The sequence below is a fragment of the Acinonyx jubatus genome, chromosome A1 (genome assembly GCF_027475565.1).
Source record: "Acinonyx jubatus isolate Ajub_Pintada_27869175 chromosome A1, VMU_Ajub_asm_v1.0, whole genome shotgun sequence".
NCBI lineage: Eukaryota > Metazoa > Chordata > Mammalia > Carnivora > Felidae > Acinonyx > Acinonyx jubatus.
Genome location: NC_069380.1, coordinates 128,349,677 through 128,370,648, shown reverse-complemented (window position 1 = coordinate 128,370,648; position 20,972 = coordinate 128,349,677). Strand labels below are relative to the sequence as shown.

At 34.7% G+C, this 20,972-nt stretch overlaps 1 protein-coding gene across 4 annotated transcripts in view; it reads right to left on the bottom strand.

Moving 5' to 3' along the window:
• The window catches only part of KIF2A (kinesin family member 2A), a 66,436-nt gene that overhangs the window by 21,233 nt on the left and 24,231 nt on the right, over window positions 1-20,972 (bottom strand). For 2 of the 4 annotated variants that reach the window (XM_027041212.2, XM_027041226.2), the window contains exons 2-11: window positions 12,700-12,794; window positions 11,387-11,506; window positions 9,284-9,338; window positions 7,753-7,875; window positions 7,081-7,181; window positions 5,036-5,131; window positions 3,514-3,568; window positions 2,982-3,144; window positions 456-546; window positions 256-319 (exon numbers count right to left, since the gene is read on the bottom strand). In XM_027041212.2, coding sequence (XP_026897013.1) covers window positions 256-319; window positions 456-546; window positions 2,982-3,144; window positions 3,514-3,568; window positions 5,036-5,131; window positions 7,081-7,181; window positions 7,753-7,875; window positions 9,284-9,338; window positions 11,387-11,506; window positions 12,700-12,794 — 963 coding nt within the window. The remainder of the gene's footprint in view (window positions 1-255; window positions 320-455; window positions 547-2,981; window positions 3,145-3,513; window positions 3,569-5,035; window positions 5,132-7,080; window positions 7,182-7,752; window positions 7,876-9,283; window positions 9,339-11,386; window positions 11,507-12,699; window positions 12,795-20,972) is intronic. The other 2 variants (XM_027041220.2, XM_027041228.2) reach the window with 1 other exon arrangement.

Here is a 20,972-nt window from a genome sequence, read left to right as displayed (position 1 = left end):
CAAATCAGCTAACAACAAATACTAAGCTCTAACAACATGCCAGATTAAAATGACACAAATATCAAGATTTCTGTCCCAAACACTTAATCTCACAATTCTTTTCAAGCAGTTTGACAACCTAAAACTGACATAATATACGGTAAGTTCAGCTTTATGGTTATCCTTCAAGTCCTGAACAATATTTCCATGTTTTATTTCAAAGCCATTTGAATAATATTCAAGAATATTACAAATGATATGCAAAAAAAGAGTTACCTGCTAATGCATAAATTCCTTTAGAACAATCTTGGTTCTTTCCTGAAAAGTCACCTCCCATAGTCTACATGTTAAAAAGGAAATAAAAAATAGTAGACATTTTCCAGAAATAAATCTTAAAAAAAAATAGGTCTTAGAATTAAGCTATAAGGAAAATAAACAAGCTTCATACCAGGATGGAACTATAATGAATTACTTACATGAGTTTTTCCACTTCCAGTCTGCCCATAAGCAAAGCATGTAGCCATTCCCCTTTCGAATATAGTTTCAACTAGTGGTCTAGCTGTAAACCTTAGAAATAAAATACACTAGTCAGAATGTGCTGTCAATATTTAAATTAAATAAATAAAATATCAAGTCTTATTAATAAACAAAATCATTTTAACAAATCAATGTGCTCAAATGTCAGACTACAACTAAGCCCACTGATATGTTAAAAATTTTAAATAAATTCCTCTTAATATTGCTTAAAGCTCTTTAAAGCATAATTTCAAGCAATTCCATAATAAACAATGGTCACAATAATGGATAGAAAAAAAATGACAGTAGCTAAGCTTGGGCATATATACATATATATGTATAATATATATATTATATATATATGACAATATGAAAGTTTTAAAAAATAAAATATCAAAATATTAGGCAGACAAGTAACATTTATACAAAGAAAAGCAAAAACATTTTAAAAGAAACCACATCAAGAGAGTGATAATCTCAACAGAGAAAAACTAAAAGGGAAGAAAAACTACAAAACTATCTTAAGACCATCTACCCAAGCAGAAAGTGACAGGATTTCCTTGAATATGGCTAAGTAAATATAAATTATATTTGTAAGACACTGAGTTTGGAGTTGATAGTCTTAGTTCGGGAGAAGTATGCCAAAATTATTATGGTTTGAGTTATTTTTCAAATATATTATTGCAATCATTGTTTAGGTTTCAAAATAATGTATGTGGCACACTTTATACAGTTGCTCAATTATTTTTAAGACAAAACTGAAAAAGGTATAGAATAAAAGGGAGTAAGATAAAAAGGTCAAACCAAAGTAGAAAATGGGTCTGCAGAGTGATTAGACAAAAAAAAAAGGCCTAACTTGCACTCCCTCAAAGTTAAAGAAAGGGGATAGCATCAATACTGGTAAATTTAAGAAGCACAAATATAAGGTAAAAAGGAATGGTTACTAAACCTAGAATATTCAGAGAAAAATATCTTATAATTACAAAGTCAAACAGACATTTTATGAAACAGGAGTGGAAGTAGAGAAAGAAGTGAGGGGTGAGGAGAGGACCATTCTCAGTAAGGTAAAAAATAGGTAATTTATACTTATAACTCCCTTATAAAACAAATTTTTCATAATACTATTTAGCGTTCACAGGTTCTTTAATTTCCTCCTCTTTGCAACTGAACTTCTAGTTTACTGGCTTAGGACCAATAAAGTTGGTTTCAATAATATTTCATTTATAAGTCTTCAATTCTTAGGACTCTTAATTCTTAAATTTTGTTTTCCAGCCATATTTATAAAATGAAAGGACAATGAAAAAGCATTCAAGGGGCGCCTGGGTCACCCAGTCGGTTAAGCGTCTGACTCCTGGTTTGGGCTCAGTTCATGAATCTCAAGGTTCATGGGTCTCAGGCTCTGTGCTGACAGCAGGGAGCCTCTTTAGGATATTCTCTCTCTGCCCCTCCCCTGCTCATGCTCTCTCGCTCTCAAAATAAATAAACAAACTAAAAAATATTCAAGTAACTGCCAAGACAATTCTATATACACTGAAAGAACACTGCTCTTAAAAGTGACCTCCCCTGCTCCCCTCCCCTGCTCATGCTCTCTAGCTCTCAAAATAAATAAATAAACTAAAAAATATTCAAGTAACTGCCAAGACAGTTCTATATACACTGAAAGAACACTGCTCTTAAAAGAACACTGCTCTTAGAAGGCAGTGTTTACAAACTATATATGAAAATCTAAATTTGGCCTAATAATTTGGGATATCAATGTATAATACTTCCAAGTTTGAGTTGTTTGTAAGTTGAATATGTGAACATGTGTGTGTGTGTGTGTGTGTGTGTGTGTGTGTAAGGAAATGTATCTAGCCAATAATAAAAACCATGATTTCAGGTGAGCATTACAAAGAACAAGTGTTAATATATTCATCATTGTTTTTCTTTTCAGTTTATTCATTTTGAGAGAGTGAGCATATGCGAGCACACACACGGGGGAGGGGTACAGAGAGGGAGACAGCGCTGACAGCAGAGCCTGATGTGGGGCTTGAACTCATGAACCGTGAGATTTTTTTTTCTAATGTTTATTTATTTTTGAGAGAGAGAGAGACAGAGGGCAAGCGAGGGAGGGGAAGAGAGAGAGGGAGACAGAGAATCCAAAGCAGGCTCCATGCTCTGAGCCAGCAGAGAGCCCAACACAGGGCTTGAACTCACAAACCATGAGATCATGACCTGAGCCAAAGTCGGATGCTTAAGCAAATGAGCCACCAAGACACCCCTGGAACCCTGAGATCTTGACCAGAGCCAAAAGCAAGTCAGAGCCTTAACCAGCTAAGTCACCCAGGTGCCCTTCATTATTATTATTATGTAACCTTGTTTAAACTCAGAATTAAAAAAAAGCATGCTATATTTTTTGAGAGATATGCCAAGATCAATTAAGTTTCAGGGTGGTGACAGATACACAGTGTAAGAACAAAACTGTTATTTAAAACAAATTTACCTACCTGTAAACCATTTCATTAGGAGCTGAGTCATCAAAGGCATAATCAAAACGAAATGTTTGGTTTTCTAGGTACCTTGTTAAATCTACTTTTTGTTTTGGTTCATGTACCATCACAACATCTTTACTGGGGATTGTGATTACATCAAGATCTTTCATTTGAGTTTCTAAAAGAATAAATGAAAATGAATGCCCAGTAATTTTCACAGCATTAGGATGTACAAATGTAAGCAAAAAGAAATGTAATTGAAGTATTAAGTTCTATAAATACAAAAATTTCAGAAATACGCCATTCAATAAGATATAATATTTCAACAACCAAGTAAAAATAATCTAAATTTCTGTGAAGCCAAAACCAGAAATGGCAATGATTCATAGAGCAGTAACAAATCGAGATCTAACCATAGAAATCTGCGTAATGATTTAAAATGACTTATATTAAACTCTTCTGAACCAATTTAATTTCTGCTATCATCAAAATAAATTACAAATTGGGCAAAATCAACCTCTTATTAAGAGTTCAAAAAGCATCATACCTTTTTTATTGAGTGGTCGTTTTCTTACACAAACACATATTCTATGTTCATCAATCTAGAAATAAAATATTTTGTTTCAATGTTTATCAGTGTTATAAAACACTAAAAAAGTCAGTTATGCACTATTTCCTACAGAGGCTCTAGAAATTGATGCATAGCATAAATAGGATAAATAAGTTTAAAACACAAAATGGCAAGTACAAATTTTAATAGTTAAGAGACAATGATCTCTAAAATTCTGAGCATAATGGAAAGTTGCTTATTTTTTTATTTGGTAAACAGTAAACAACCTTGTAGAGGACACTTTGTAGCATTAGGCTCACGTTAAGAAGCTGCCTTACTCACTACAAAATATGCTACATATAACAAAGGCACAATTTCCCACCAAGTGATGTATTTTCGTGTTGATTAAAAGGAAAGTTGTTGACAAAAATAACTAACTATAGACACAATTCTCAGAATATTAGTGAGCAAAATAACTTCAACAATTTTATAATAGGTCGATTCTTACACATATTTTTCATAAAATTTATGCTCCCAGTACTTGCCTGTTAATAATAATTAAATCTGTAACACGGGGATTAGCAAAGTATGGCCTGCAGGGCTAATCCAGGCCACTACCGGCTTTTGTAAAGTTTTAATGAGACAGTTATATGTTTAGGTATTGTCTATGGCTCCTTTTGTACTACAAAGGTAAAATTGAGTAGTTGTGACAAAGACCATTTGGTTCACAAAGCCAAATTCTTTACTATCAGGGTCTTTGAAGGAAGAGTTTGCCAATCCCTGCCCCAAAGTAGGAGTTTCAGATGTAGTAGGTTAAAGGGGTAGCAAGGACTAAAATATATGGGACAAAAGTATTATGAATAACAACTCTATGAATACATCAGCCTGACAAAAATGTATTTTACGTACCCAAGGTATTCTGTACAGGCCAGGTCAGATGGATTATCTCCTAAGTATTAATGACTCACAAACTATTCCCTGTCCAAAAAATTCTCATTCTTCAACAGGAAAGTAGTTGAGTAGTAAGACAATGAGAATTTATTTCAAGTGCTAGGTTTCTGGACTGGTACAGTTCTAAACAACCATATTTACTGTTAAAAGCCAGACTAACATTTATTTAAAAATAACAAATTAACTAATAGCAAACTGATAGGACAGCGGGATCTACAGCCCAAGAGGAAATAAGCTTGGAACCGGGATAGAAGTTTAAGTGACAGTCAGAAAGGAGAATGGGTCTTCTAGCATCATTCCTTTAACTGTTGTTCTGCCCTGCCAAAGATAGAGAGGATTTGCTCTGAAAAGGACATCTCTATGGGAAGCCTGTCTGACAAACCAAATTATGAGAGATAAGCACAAATGTGGATGATTTCTTGATTTTCTCCTTAAAATATGGGGAATGTGCACCCATAAAGAGAGAAAAAACTACATAGATAAATCCAATATTAATTAAGTGGTTATCAAATTTTTTTTCTTTTACAGCATAAAAAATTCCATAGCAATAGTTTATAACGAATCTTACAGGATCTGCTGTTGTTAATGGTCTATAATCCAAACTTCCTCTAAAATCTCTGATCATACACATAATTTCATAATTTGGGTTTGTAGCATCAACATCCTGTAACAAGAGAATTCATCATTTATTATAATTACATTATACTGTTGCATTTATGTTAAATACGGTTTGCAAATTAAAATTAAATTAGCAGATTGTGTCATTTGTTATAGCCAAGCTGAAACTCAAACTAAAGGCATGATATAATTTAGTTTCAGAGTTTAGGATTAGTAACATGCCCAAGAATCACCTTCTTATTACATACACAATTCTGATAGTCTAATGCATTGTGTTAACTCTAAACCAAACACTCCGCATTAAAGCCACTATGAACTCTCAAAATCATGTTATATATAACTTAATCATCCCAGAAAATTAAACAAAAGAGAAATAGTGCTCATCTTAATTATCAATAAAGAAGTCTAAAAAACTCTAAATTTCTAAAAAACTGAAATTCTAGAAAAATTCATTTAATCACCTTTTTCTTCCCAATACTGAATCCAGTATTTCAATAAAGTAGAAATACGGATTCATTTATGCTCATTTTCTGTTTTTGTTGACTCTCAACAAAAAAAAAAAAAAGAAAGAAACCCTAAAGGTGGTAAAAACCACCTCAGAACTTAAAGGAATCAAAACACAAAATTTTTTCAACTTTTAAAATTTAAATTACTGAATGTGTTGACTGCAGTCAATAAGCTACTAAACATTCTAAAAAGTCAGATTTTTATCATGCACCAGGTACAGATTTGCTTTGAATATAAATTTCAAAACTGTTAATGAAAATTACTTTCAATTAACTTTCTTTTAGGAAATGATAACTATGTCAACTGAAAAACTGAATGTAAAGTGAAAATTAAGAAATCACAATGTGAAAATATTATGAGGTTCCCACAGGAAACACTAGGTGGCATCTGTGCTAAGTATCAGTAGATCCATCTGCATTGTTTTATTTATTTCAAAACCAAATGATCATTCTCAGATCACTTTAAGTTAGAACCTGATTTATTAAAAATGCTGAATTTTATATTGGTTTTATAATCCCACAACACAACATCTTTATAATTTAAGGGCATTTGAATATACTCCTGAATAAAGAAACAATCCTGATGCTCTTTTTTTTTTTTTTTTTTTTTTAATATTTTAATGTTTCTTTATTTTGGAGAGAGACAGAAAGACAGAAAAGACAGAGCGTAAGCAGGGGAGGGGGAGAGAGAGAAGGAGACACAGAATCGGAAGCAGGCTCCAGGCTCCAAGGTGTCAGCACAGAGTCTGAAGCAGGGCTTGAACTCATGGACGGTGAGATCATGACCTGAGGGGGAAGTCGGATTCTTAACCAACTGAGCTACCCAGGCGCACCAATCCTGATATTTTATTAGAGGAAACAAGTTCTAAGAATACATTTATAATATAAGCACAATAAAAGAGTTATGGGTATAGTAACGGAATTTGCAGCAGATGAACACCTGCAGAGATAAAAGACCAGTCTTCTGTGTAATTTTTCCTTTGTTAGTAAACAGTTTTGCTACCATCCAAAGGGAATGCGAGAGACACAAGAGATAGGCTTTTAATATCTAGTATAAATCAAAATACAAGGAATTTCTGCTTTCCCTGTGATATGCTGAATTCAACCATGGAAAAATAATAAAATTTTGTAGTAAAATTGTCTACTTTATAATCATCTACTTTAATTAGATATTCTTCTGCATGTATTTTTAGATCATTTTAGAAAACCAAAATATACTATTCTTGAAAGGTATAATGGCTGCATCTGAATTCAGTAACACAATGAATTATTATTCAAAATGGAACAAAACGTGAAAAGTACATGTAGCAAAAATGCTGTAACATATTTTCATAAGAATTTATATTATTTCTCATCAGTTTAACAATCAATTAATATACTGAAAACTTTAAATGAACGCCTCCACTACTTTTTCACAAGCATCTCACGTTCACTAACACAGTCTAAATCTTCAGTTCATGCATAAACAAAATATGATTCTGTTACAAACCTGGGCTCTTTTTTCTCTAAGTTCTTGCTGTTGTAGTCTCCTTTTTTCTCGTTTTTCTTGTAATTTTTCTACTTCTTTCACACAATTAGATTTTCTACGTGCTGAAAGAAAAAAGATGAGCTGTAGAAGCAGAGCTTTCTTTTTATAGTACTGAACTTACATGCAAAAATTTTACATATAATCAATCTCACCACATAACACCAAAAAAAAGGTACACACTGACAAAGCATGCCTATAACAACTACGTGAACTTTACTATGAGCTGCTTTAACGAAACCAGGAACAGGACAATATACAAATGGTCAAGAAAAATGACTTTAACATATTGATACATGTCATCTCTTGGTTTACAATCACAGATGTTTGAATTGAAAAGATCGAGAAGCATAAGAATTTCTTCCATAACATCTGTCGAATTATCATCTGACCAGAATTTTAAATTCAAAGCAACTGAGATATTGGTATAATTTTACATTTAGAAATTCTCCAAAATATACATTTAAACACCTAATTAACAGACCAAACTAACAGGAAAAAAATTTTTCCACAGTGGTAAAATGAAATCTGCAATCGTTTGTAGTTAAACTTTACCATTTGGAGACTTTAAAGATGACCAAGAGAGAATACATGTATGCCTAAAATAACTGAATCCTTGGTACATGATTTACATACAAGGGGGTCCAAATTCCTTTTTTGCAGCTTGAACTGGAGATATATCTGAAACACTACCATTCTGTTGTGCGGAGGAAGACTGCTCAGGAAGCTGACTAGGCCGTGCACGTGCAGAACCAACCACTGTAAATGAAACAATTTTTAAATTCAGAACAGAAAATTAGTAAAGATGAACCCTAGTAAAAGGAACAGAGAGACCTCAAAAGAACAGATACTTAAGAGGTACATTAGTCAACTCTCAGATTTTCTACTTACGTGGGTATAAATAAAGTATGGAACAATCAATTCTGTTCAATAATCTAACAAGCCAAGAGGTTTTTCACAGGAATGTGTGTGGACTTCGGTCCCACCAATGTAATTTAAGCTACAAAACTCAATCTGAGGGGCGCCTGGGTGGCTCAGTTCGTTAAGTGTCCGACTTTGGCTCAGGTCATGATTTCACCGTTCGTGAGCTAGAGCCCTGCGTCAGTCTCTGTGCTGACAGTGTGGAGCCTGCTTGGGATTTTCTCCCTTTCTCTCTGCCTCTCCTCCACCTGCACTCCCCATTCTCTCTCTCAAAATAAATAAATATATTTTAAAAAAAGAAACAACTCATTCTGAATAATTTATATAAAAACTAAAGCCAAGCTTAACTCTTAATAATCATTTAAATAATGTAAGTGTAGCAAATATAAATTTTAAATTTAAATGCACTGTCATTTTGAAAAATTTACCCAAGTCTGTAAAGTTTTAAAAAAAGCCCTTCAACCCTGCCTGTAATTCCAAATCCCACTCTCTGCTCCTCAAATATGCAAATCTTCAGCAAAGAATTTCCCAATGATTATGTTACAAAAGTGAAAAAATAAATATAAAGTAAAATATGAATATCACATTTCACATAGCCAATATAAATTTTCACAAGACTCAAAGGAAGGATAGGTTTAAAGTGTAGGACTTTGCCTCTACCTCCAATCTCTCTTCTAATACCTATGCCTGTCCTTCACATACAGAGAAATTATCACTGCTAGACATGACAATTCTGAATTGCTGAAAAGAAAAGAAATTAACTGTGTTTTACATTCCTGGGCTGAAAATATATGGAATACCTGCAATTAACTACAAATTGTACCTATTCAACTTTTCTTTAACTGACTCCCAAGTTACCCATGACTCTTTTTGGAAGACTGTTAGCCAAAAAGTCACATTAAAATGTGAAGATTAGATTTAGTCTTGTGAAATCAATTAACTGACTACTTCCCCATTCCTTTCTTTCTCATGATAACTCTTCTCAAATCTGAAAAGTTACTAGGTAAAGAGATGAATCAAAAAGTGCACAGATTATGGAGTTTCACATTCATCATGTACCTTTATAAATCGTTTTTCATATTATTGACATTATTATATTAGGGAATTTCTGATAGCCAACCTTCAAATTAGCCAGGTAAAGTTTCAATGAATAATAATGTCAAGGGTGATATTAACTTTTGATTTACCTTGTCAGGGTCATACTAAAAAGTTAATAGGAAAAATTATAGAGAAATGTTTACTTTACCTCTGTTATCTCTTGGAGGAGGGTCATTCTTAATAGAAGCCACAGTCCGTCGATTCTATACAACAAAAAAATGTTCGTTTACTTTCTCTCTTTACTCCTCAGATATTTATCATAATTTCAGCTTTCTTTAATTAAATGAAAGTAGGTGAATACAAAATATAAAACTAGGGGCGCCTGGGTGGCTCAGTTAGTTAAGCGTCCGACTTCCGCTCAGGTCATGATCTCACGGCTCGTGAGTTCAAGCCCCATGTCAGGCTCTGTGCTGACAGCTCAGAGCCAGGAGCCTGCTTTGGATTCTGTGTCTCCTCTCTCTCTCGCTTTGTCTCACACTCTGTCTCTCTCAAAAATAAAATAAAAACATTAAAAAATTTTTTTAAAAATATATTATAAAACTAAATGCAAAAAAACTATAAATAATCTGCTAATAAATTACTACACTAATGCTAGCAATATTCAAGTTTCTTCATATGAGTATTGGCCACCACCTCCCCACAAAAAGCAATATTCAGGAATTAGTATGAGACGGACACTGTTAATATTAATTCATTCAACCTTCACAACAACCCTATGAGGTAGTTACTATTATTCTGGTTTCATGAGAAAACTGAAGCAAAGTGAAGTTAAGCAATTTCAGTAAAAGGTATAGTTGTAGTCATCATGCTACAACCATGTAATACATTTCAAAAGCATGTATTACATTTCATCTTTGGACGTGGAAGTAATCAATAAAATACCAGTTTTAGACAACTTACAATCTACTGTTAAACATCAAAATACCATGAAATGCTCACTGTCATTTCTTTTTTTCTCTCATTTCTACTAAAAGATTTCACTGGACTCCCAAAGACTCCCAACACTGCATACACTAGAGCAGCAAATTTTTGATCCTATTATTTATTTACCAAGACTTCATTTTAGTCACCTGAAAAGAAAGATATCAAAAAATGTCGTGGTTCTCAAAGCTAGAGAGAACATTTGCAAATTTATATCAGATGGGTGCTAATAAAAGGATATTGATTCTAGGGCCTCACTTTAGATAAAATGAATTGCTGAAAGTGGGCTAAGCATCAGTATTTTAAAAAATTCTCCAAGTGATTTTAATGCACAGCAAAGGCTGCTAATGACATACTAAGAAGGATCAACGATGAAGATCCTTCAAGGCTGTGAAGTCAAATATGAAAAACAGTCCATCTACAAGTCATAACTAAAGACCTCTAAGCAGTGACACTCAATATCCTAGTTAAATTACATGAACTGAAAATCTGCCTTATGTTCATATGCAGAACTTAAAAAGTAGAATGTTTTGTTGATAATGTTAAGCTCCCGTCACACTGTATTTGGATGCTTTTGTATATCTTCCTTTCAAGATACCAAATTCCTATAGGGTTAATGTTATACCTGTATAATGTTATACCTGTACAAATACTTTTTGAAGCCTCAAGATGAAGAACTACAGATTAAACAACAGTGTGAGCGACCTGGTTTAAAAAGAGTTGCATTTTGATACACAATTTTAATAGTGAGAAATTTCAATAGGAAGGACGAGCATTACCTTTTAAAATAATAAAAACGACATGGCTTTTATTTTTGTAAAGATAAAACTCTTAGGGAGGATATACGGCATGGTTTTAAAGTTCATCTTTACAGATAACACAGTAGTTCAACTACATTCTATCATTTCCCATCCTTCTCTAATGAACATAAGTAGCAGAATCACTACTTCAAAAGACTAGTGGAGTGGGAATTTATTATGAAAAATCAACATTCCTTCTTTACCTAAGTCATATGTATCATTCAACAAATATGGACAGCAAATGGTTTTGACATCCATATCTCCTGAGAAGCTACTAGTCTTAGGAAAAATCCTAATCAGGAAAGGAATTCCTAGGATTTTACCTAATGATGATCATTAACTGTCAACTGGACAACCTCGATCCTTCAAAGGATGTAAGGATATACATGACATGAAGATGGCAGAAATATTACAGTTTGTTTTTTTAAAGCAAACTAATGCTTAAAACATACTCTTCACAGACTGTCATTTCAAACCAGACCCTCAGCCCACACACCCACCCACCCGTGCTCTGAATTTTTATCACTAACCTTTACAATTTTGTTTACTTTGGCTGAGGATGCTGGAGGTGGAGGTGTTTCTGGACTAGGTTCAATTTCTTCATCAGGTACAAGGTCAGGGTTAAGTGAAAAGATGCTCTCGAGATCAATCTGTTTTAAAAAATGCATATATTTTGAGAGTAAATTTTGACACTATTTTACGAATTTACACAGAGAGAATAATTGTTAAATGATTTTGGCCTCATGAATAGTACTGCCTTGAAAACTATATTATCTACAATTACAACCCACATATATTTAAAGAATCTGTATTCAAACAGCATTTTGTGGGCACCTGGGTGGCTTAGCTGGTTAAGAGTCCGACTTCAGCTCAAGTCATGATCTCGAGGTTCGTGAGTTTGAGCCCCACGTCGGGCTCTGTGCTCACAGCTCAGAGCCTGGAGCCTGCTTCGATTCTGTGTCTCCCTCTCTCTCTCTCTCTGCCCCTCCCCTGCTTGTGCTTGCTCTCTCTCAAAAATAAATAAACATTAAATTTGTTTTAAAAGACAGCATTTTGTGGTCTTGATTATATGTCCCATCACTTACCATATTGAAGAGGAACCTACCAATCTTTGAGTGAAATTTTTTCATCATTTTTAAGTTTTTCAAACAATGATAAAGAATACATGCACTATGTAAAAAATTATATACTCTCTGTCTTAAACTTTTTAATGTTTTATTTATGAGACGGAACATGAGCAGGGGAGGGGCAGACAGAGAGGAAGACACAGAATCCAAAGCAGGCTCCAGGCTCCGAGCTGTCAGCACAGAGCCCGACATGGGACTCAAACCCATGAACCATGAGATAGTGACCTGAGCCGAACGTGGACACTTAACCAACTGAGCCACCCAGGAGCCTCTGTTTTGTTTTATATTTGGAACCTTGATTGTGGGACTAGAAATAAAATTTAAACCAGTGATTGGGGCACTTGGCTGGCTCAGTCAGTAAAGTATGCAACTCGTGATCTTGGGGTTGTAGGCTCGAGCCACATGTTGGGTGTAGAGATTATTTAAAACTACAATCAAAAAAAATTTAGGGGTGTCTGGGTGGCTCAGTCAGTTGAGCGTCTCTTAATTTCAGCTCAGGTCAGGATCCCAGGATTGTGGGATTAAGTCCGGCATTGGGCTCCACACTGAGCATGGAGCCTGCTTAGGCCTCCCTCCCTCCCTCCCTTCTTCCCTCTCTCACTCTCTCTCTCCCCCTCCCTCCCTCCCTCCACTCCCCTCTGCCTCTGCCCCTCTCCCCTGCTCCTACTCTCTCAAAAAAAAAATAAATAAATAAAAAATTAACCCAGTGATCATACCTCTTTGCCTTTTGTATCTCCATTTTCTATCCATTCAACAGTTACACTTTCATTATCTTCATTTAAAGATGTTACCATTGCTTGATGTATTCGGCCTAAGTGGGAATAAAACATACATTTTTAAGATGTCATAAATTACGGTAATAAATTATGTAAGAAAACGACACTACTTTTCTTACAAGGGATTTCCAGACTCTCAGGATTTGTGAATAAACTTTGTCTATGGGATCATAGATATGCTGTTAAGACCAGAAACTCGAGAAATTGGTTTAGACTGAAAATTTGTTTTCAACATACATGAAAAAATGGTTACACAGTGGCAGAGAATGCCTGAAATTTTATATACTTCTAATCATTAAAAAATTTCTTTACTATGCGATGATACTAACTATAAAACAGAAAAAAAATTCAGAGAGCACTTTTTAATACTATACTAATATAAAACACTTTGTATGTAAAAATCACTATCATATACTGGACAAAGTGACATTGTTTTTAAAATATTGAGAAAAGGACTCTACGTCCAAAAAGGTTGGAAACTGTAATCTAAAATGTTCTCTTTCTTCATGCTGCCTATCTAAATCCATTCTATACCTTACTTTCTTTGACAGTTCTACTACTTACCATTTGTAGAGACAGGGTGTCCTATGTAACGTATTAAACTTGTTTTCCCTCCCTTAGCAGACCGTGGATCTTACTTGTTAATAACCACAGAACTAAGTAATTATTTTTAATTATTACAGAATATTCCATTATGTTTATTACAACTTATTTAATATCTATTCATGGTACTTAGGTTGTATGCAATTTTTTACTATTAAAAACAGTGCAATGAATACTACTGCACGTGTATTATTTTACACTTGTCAGATTATTTCTTTGGGACAAATTCCTAGAAGCAGATCAAGGTTTTAGATGCGTGTGTGTGTGTGTGTGCGTGTGTACTTCTTACTTATTTGTCTTCATCTTACCCACCCATTTGATTATTCTTCAAGGAAGGACAGAAACTATGTTACAGATGTGCATTTTTATATTATTTAATAGGTTTCATATGTATTTCCTGAATGAAATCCTTGGGGGCATTTATAATTTACCTTAATACACTTTATACCTCTTTAAAAATCTTTAAAAAAAAACCAGATACACAGTATATGAAACAATGTTATTGTAAAAATAAGGCATTTACTAAGATTAGTGTACATTAGACAATCGGGTATTAAGGGTAGACAGAAATGATGAACTGGAAAATACTGAGAAGATTCAAGGGAGAGGCTTAAAAAGGGGAAAATGAGACAACATTCACTACCAATGTGATTGGACAGAAATTAGGTAAACAACCAACAGAAGTGGTATGTGTCAGTCGGGTCCTCCAGGAAGCAGATGTTCAAGGACAAGAATTTTATTATGAAAGATAAAAGCTGGGCGGGGGGGAGTAAAACAGGACTGAGGATGGAAAACTTTCAGACTCAAATGGATCTAAAATCAGTGAAGGAAAGGGGATATAAAACAGGATTCAGCAGACAGAGCCTCAGACCCTGACAAAGATCTGACAATGTTCTGGACAACCCAGTAGAGTACTCCAAAGCAAAGACTGCCCACTAGAACAGTCCAACAGTGGGACAAAATGGAAACACCCTAGAACCCACACCATGCTCAGTCAGTGGCAGGAGGTTTCCTAGGAAACACAAGGCCTCAACTCAAAATCTTAGGAGCCTAAATTAACAGCTAGAGGCTGTCAGCTACATGTACTCCCTGGAGCTGAAGGAACAGTAAGTAGTTTGTTAAAGAGAGACCCAAGCAGTACATCTACAAAGCTGCTACAGGTTATGAAAAAGAGAGAGGAGTGCCTGGGTGGCTCAGTGGGTTAAGCGTCCAACTCTTCATTTCAGCTCAGGTCATGATCTCACAGTTCATGAGTTCAAGCCCCACATAAGGCTCTGCACTGCTTTGGGATTCTCTCCCCCCTCTGTCTGCCCCACCCCACTTGACCTCTCTTTCTCAAAATAAATAAATAAACAAACTTAAAAAAGAAAAAGAGAAACTGAGTTTAAGTGGTAGTGGAAGTGAAGAGTGAACCCCAGAGAGCCATGAGCTGCCCTGATGGTCTCCATTATAATCTAGGAGGAATCCCCACTGCTGCATCAAGTCCCACATTCATCACCATCTCCACAACATAATTAGTGAGTCTGAGAGCCAGCAGCTACTAGGTCTCAAAGTAGTGAAACCCAGCCTCAAAACAGTAATACCCATGAGTACGAACAAGGTTACTACAACAAAGAAGATATATTTAAATACCACAAATACTAACTTTCAGCAGGAAATGAAGAGGCTGTAGCTGAGATTGTTGAAGAGTAGAGGCAGGGGGTCTCCATGCAATTACCAACAGAAGTACCACAATAATGAGAATGAGGAAAAGTGTATCATGTTGCAAAAGCAAGACCAATACCACATTCCTGTTAGGCATCTACTACAATATTCCAACTTACCTTGGGAACGAAGAGCAGACTATAGGACCTAAAGAACTACAGGTCACACAATCTCACAGGGACCTTAATTTCCAAAGACAGACTACAGAAATCAGACAGACTACAGAAAGAGGATAAAGAAAATCAAGATTCTCTTTTGAAAACCCATTATCAGCAGTCCTCAATAGCTGTACCTCCAGAAGTTCACTTACAAATGCAGAAAGCCTTAGGCCACAAGTAAATGAGAGTCAAAAGCAGCTAATTCACCAGTTGAGACTAAGCTCTAGAGGTTTAAGAAGACAGAAATGTTGAGAAAGGAGAAACTGTTCGCTTATCTCTACCAGGGTCCAGTTTACTCATCTAATAGGAACAAAGAAATATGAAATTCCAATAAGAAGAAATTAATAAAGACTAGAGCTTAATGAATGAATCAAATCTCAAGTGTATGCTTTTTGGTCAGTGGATGAAATAACCAGAAATATCTGCAGGATGGGGTTTTGATTATGTTTAACAAAAGTTGCCTCTAAAAAATGTTTTAAGTCTAACTTTATCCAATATACCTTTAAAGGTTTTTTAAAAAAATGTTTTACATATAGCTCAAGTGAGATACTCAAATTTCTTATTTTTAATTGTAATAAAAATTATGATTTGATTTTTTCCAAAGTCAAATAGTACACACCTGTTAAGTAATATAATAAAAAGAGGGATACATATATACAACATTTTTCAAGGGAAAGAAATCATTATGATTATCACTAAATCAAAAACAAGTATTTTATCCTAATAGGGATAGTTGTTAATAGGGATCATGTGCAGTTGTTGATACAGATAAGGAACTACAGCTCAGAGACCAATCAGAATTCGAAGTATCTTTCCCTAGAACCTGGTACAATCTTCCCACGTAGCCCCTCTAGCACAATCACCATTCTCTGGTTTGAGAAAATTCCTGTATTCCATCATCACTAATTCATTGCCCTTTGACTCTCTGATTCCCCATTTACTTTACTATAAATTATATCATATATACTTCTACATTCAAAAAAAAAAAAAAAAAAAAGGTAACACACCTGTGTATTCACTACCAGCCAGGTTAGAAAACAATACCTTTGAGGGGTGCCTGGCTGGTTCAGTCAGTGGAGCATGAGACTTGATAGAGTTATACGTTTGAGCCCCACAATGGGTGGAGAGATTACTCAACAATAAAATCTTTAAGGGGCGCCTGAGTGGCTCAGTCAGTTAAGCGTGTGACTTCAGCTCAGGTCATGATCCCACAATTCGAGGGTTTGAGCCCCCCAATGGGCTCTGTGCTGACAGCTCAGAGCCTAGAGCCTGCTTAGATTCTGTGTATCTCTCTCTCTGCCCTCCCCCACTTGTGTGCTCTCTCTCTTCTCGCTCTCAAAAATAAATAAACCTTAAACAATTTTTTAAATAAAATCTTAAAAAAAAAAAAAGGAACAATACCTTTGAAACTCCATATGCCCCCCTCCCTAAGTGAATCTCCCTTTCCCTTCTTCCCCCACCACCAGCAGTAATATTATCCTAATATGAGAGTCATACTGTGGCTTTTCTTTAAAGTTTTACCACCTATACATGTAACACAAAAGTACCTGAACAGCTTGCTTATTTTTACACTGTGTAAATGGAGTGACACTACTTTAAACCTTGCTTCTGGTACACACTGGTTTTCCAAGATTCATTTATGCTGTTATAAATTAATTCACTTATTTTCACTACATAGGAATATGCCAAAAACTTATCTACTCTGTTGACAAACATGTGTTTTCATATATTTGCTATTAGAAACAATGGTGTTACAGGCATTCTTATACATGTGCACTGATACAAATAAGCAAGAATTTCTCTCGGAAGTGTAAGAAACAGAATACACACATATGTATCTTTTCTAGTTAGTGCCACCATGTTTCCCAGAGTGACTATACCTGCAATGATTTGCAATCCTACTAACAATGACTTCACATCCACTATGATCATATTGTGGTTCTAATTTCTCTGATTTAATGAGGCTGTGCCTATTTGTATGTTTGTTGGCCACCAAACATTTTGAGTGTTTTTTTATTCCCACTTCTCTGCAAATTCTCCATATATTTTGGTATCAATCTTCTGTTAAATATGTTGCAAATATTTTCTCCAAACTTAAGGCTCATCTTTTACTTTATGATGTTTTTTGATGAATTTCAAGATGATAATTTTAAGGTAAATATATAGGTTTCAATTACGGCTTTTTACATTCTAAAATTCCTCCTGAGACTCAGGTCATTAAGAAAGTTTCTGACATTTTCTTCCACGGTTTCACAAAGTCTTTTATATTCAAGAATGCAACCTACTGTCATTTTGATTTTTGTGTATGGTAACATAATTCCCAACTCCCCCCACCCCACCATGAAAACCAAATTATCCCAGGGCTATTTCCTGGAAGGCTCTTCCTTCCCTGACTTATCTGCACTATGACTCGTCAAATTTCAAGCAAACATGCATCAGCCTATTTCTTTTTCCTTGAACCAAAATTACAGTCGTACTGTTACAGGTTTGCAATAAGTCTTGCTAGCTGGTAAAAGAAGCGTCCCCACCTAATTGCTCTTTAAGAGTTTCTTTGATCTTCTTAGCCTTTTGCATGTCTGTATAAATTATAGAATCAGCTTGTCAAAATCCAAAAATCAAATAACCTAATAATTTAAAAACCACCTGTCAGGATTCTAGTTGGAATTACATTAAGAATTTTGTGCTGGATCTTTACATCATTGACTAAGAGTAATAGCTGCCAGCAGTCTTCTTTTCTCATTCCAACCTTATTCTGGAACAGTTTAAATTAGAATTATTTGAACCCTGAGTATCTGGTTAAAACCATCTTGGTCTAGGGTTTTATTTGTGAAAAGATTCAATTTTCCTAACCATTTTAAGATGACTGTAGTTTTCTATTTGTGACTTTTGATAATTATACTTTTTTCTGGGAGATAATTATTTAAGTTTTCACATTTTGGGCATAAAGTTGTTCATAATTATGTTGAATGTCTGTGGCAATCTGTAACAATCACTTTTCATTAATAATTTTTCATCGTTCTTTCTTGGTAAATCTTGTATCAGATTTGTCAGTTTTATCTCTTCCAAGAACAACACCTGGTTTTGTTGAGCCCTTTTACTGTGTTATTAAATAATTACCGTTCTTAACATTAATCTTTCCTGTAACTTACTTCGGACACATTTTGCTGCATCATTTTTTTCTCAAATTCTTAAGATGGATGCTTTGCTTATTCATCTTTATCCCTTTTTCTCCCTGATAAGCAATTAAAGCTACACATTTCTCTCCAAGAACTGCTTTAGCAGCATCTTACAAATTTTTGTATTTAGTATTTTTGTTATGGGAGTTGAAACTACTTTCTAATTTTATGATTCTTTGACTCATGAGTTTTCTAGAAGTGTTTTTCAAATTCCAAACACATGCAAGTTTTCTACATATCCTGTTAAAGATTTCCAAAGATTTCCAAAGATAAGGCACCTGACCGATGAGAATAAATAATGCCAGAAATAACTGGTACGATTTCCCAGTGCACAGTGGCTAAGTGTCAGCCCTGTATTTCTACCTTAATCATATTGGACTGCCTCCCTTGGAGAAAATTTTCTATAAACCTAGCTCCAGGGAGCTCCTATATAAAAAGGAGCCATACCAGTCTCTGTCTTCAAACAGGGAACTTGTGGGGTTTTTTTAAATCTCCCTATCTTCCTATAGGAATCAACTTTTGCCATCCTTGCCTGCAGAGCCCCACCATCCCTTAGTATTTCTGATCCATTTCTACTCCATCGTGGTATCTTGTTCTTGAGCTCAGCTGTCTTTCTGTTTTCTCTGATGCATGTGGGTCAGAAGAATGCCAATATATAAACTTTACTGTACTGTTTTGATCAGAAGTCCCAATCCATCGTTAATTCTTTATGTCAAATTCATAAAAAAATGGGAGTCAGATTTGAAAACTTTAGGTTCACACTATCATATAAAATTAAAATTACTCTTATATGAATTAATTATACCTGTTACAATCTCAAAACTCAAGATATTTAGAAGTTTTCAACTTTATTTCAACTACTTGTAAAGATAAATTACAGTGTAGAAAATGTCATCTTTTGAGAGCAAAGGATAATACTTGCAAAGAGTTTTGGAAAGTAAAAGCAAATCCTGCAGAACCTCTCTCTCCCCATTCCCTGTAGAATACTTCCTCGTGTTTAATACTCAAACTTCATAAAACATACTTCTCTCCCAATGCAAGATACTTTGGCCAATGTTTATACAGAAGAATTTATATTTATATTTATCTATGCCAAAACTCAATTCACATTTTAAACAAAAGAGTATGCTAGAAAAGTTGTTACATTCCAAATATAATTGATAGACGGTCAGAATCACATATTAAAAAGCATGTCAAGTATCAAAATGATACGAAATGTAGGCACAGAATGATGCTTGCATCATACACATTATGAGCCATTTTCTGACAGTGTGTGCTCATCCCAAATGTATTTCAAGTCTCTCATATTTACTACTCCTTGTTTTGCTTAGTGTTGAACAACTCCCAAAACATTTAAGAAAATGCTGAAAGAGTATGGGCAAAATGCTATTATGACGAAAGAAAAGTTTTTACTGCATATAAAACTGATTTGTTACCCTTAATACTTATTATGTGTGCAACATGATAGTTTTTACTGATATGTAGATGATTTTATAGTGTCAGCTGCATTTATGAAATAGTTTGGGGAATGTGAGTCAACGATGAACACTGTGATTGTTTCCCACTTAAAATAAAGGCAAATAGGAGCACCTGGGTGGCTCAGTCGGTTAAGCGTCTGACTCCTGATTTTGGCTCAGGTCATGATCTCATGGGATTCCTGAGTTCCAACCCCAAGTCAGTCCCTGCTTGGGATTCTCTCTCTCTCTCCCTCCCCCTCTGCCCTTCCTCTGCTAGTGTGCACGCTGTATCTCAAAATAAATAAACATTTTTAAAAATTAAAATATAAAATAAAAACAAAGGCAAATGGACTCTCACTTAACATTTTCACACACAACATAATTTTCAACAGATTCAACAGATTACAGACCTTAAATGTGTATGTTTAAAAACAGGATCCTAAGTTTCTGCTACTGAGAACAGACTTTTAAATATAATTAAATCATATGATAAATATAATTAAATCATGATAATTAAGAAAAAAAATCACAAGGTCTATATTTGACCATTTTTAACCTTAAAAGGCTAATTTAATATGGTTCAACCCCAAAGAAATATATATTTCACCCCAAATTTAGATGTCAGGATAATTTACAAAACTATTAACTGCTAAATCAAAGAATATAAATACACAAAATATTTTGAAATCACAACCTTTACTTCAAAGCCATTTTATGTTTAGTTCATTTTTAGAAATATTTTTGCATCACTGAAAGTCTCAACTTTTTGTTTGGTAAAGTCATCGAGAAAACAGTTCAGATCTCAACTTTAAAAAATATTAGTAGGGGTGCCTGGGTGGCTCAGTCGGTTAAGCATCCAACTTCAGCCCAGGTGATGATCTCATGGTTGGTGAGTTCGAGGCCTATGCCAGGCTCTGTGCTGACAGCTCATAGCCTGGAGCCTGCTTTAGATTCTGTGTCTCCCTCTCTCTCTCTGCCCCTCCCCCACTCCCACACGCCCGCACGCGGGCAGGCGCTCTCTCTCTCTCTCTCTCTCTCTAAAACCAAACATTACATTTAAAAAATAAAAAATAAAAATAAAAATATTAGTAAACATTAAGACAAATTACTTTTTA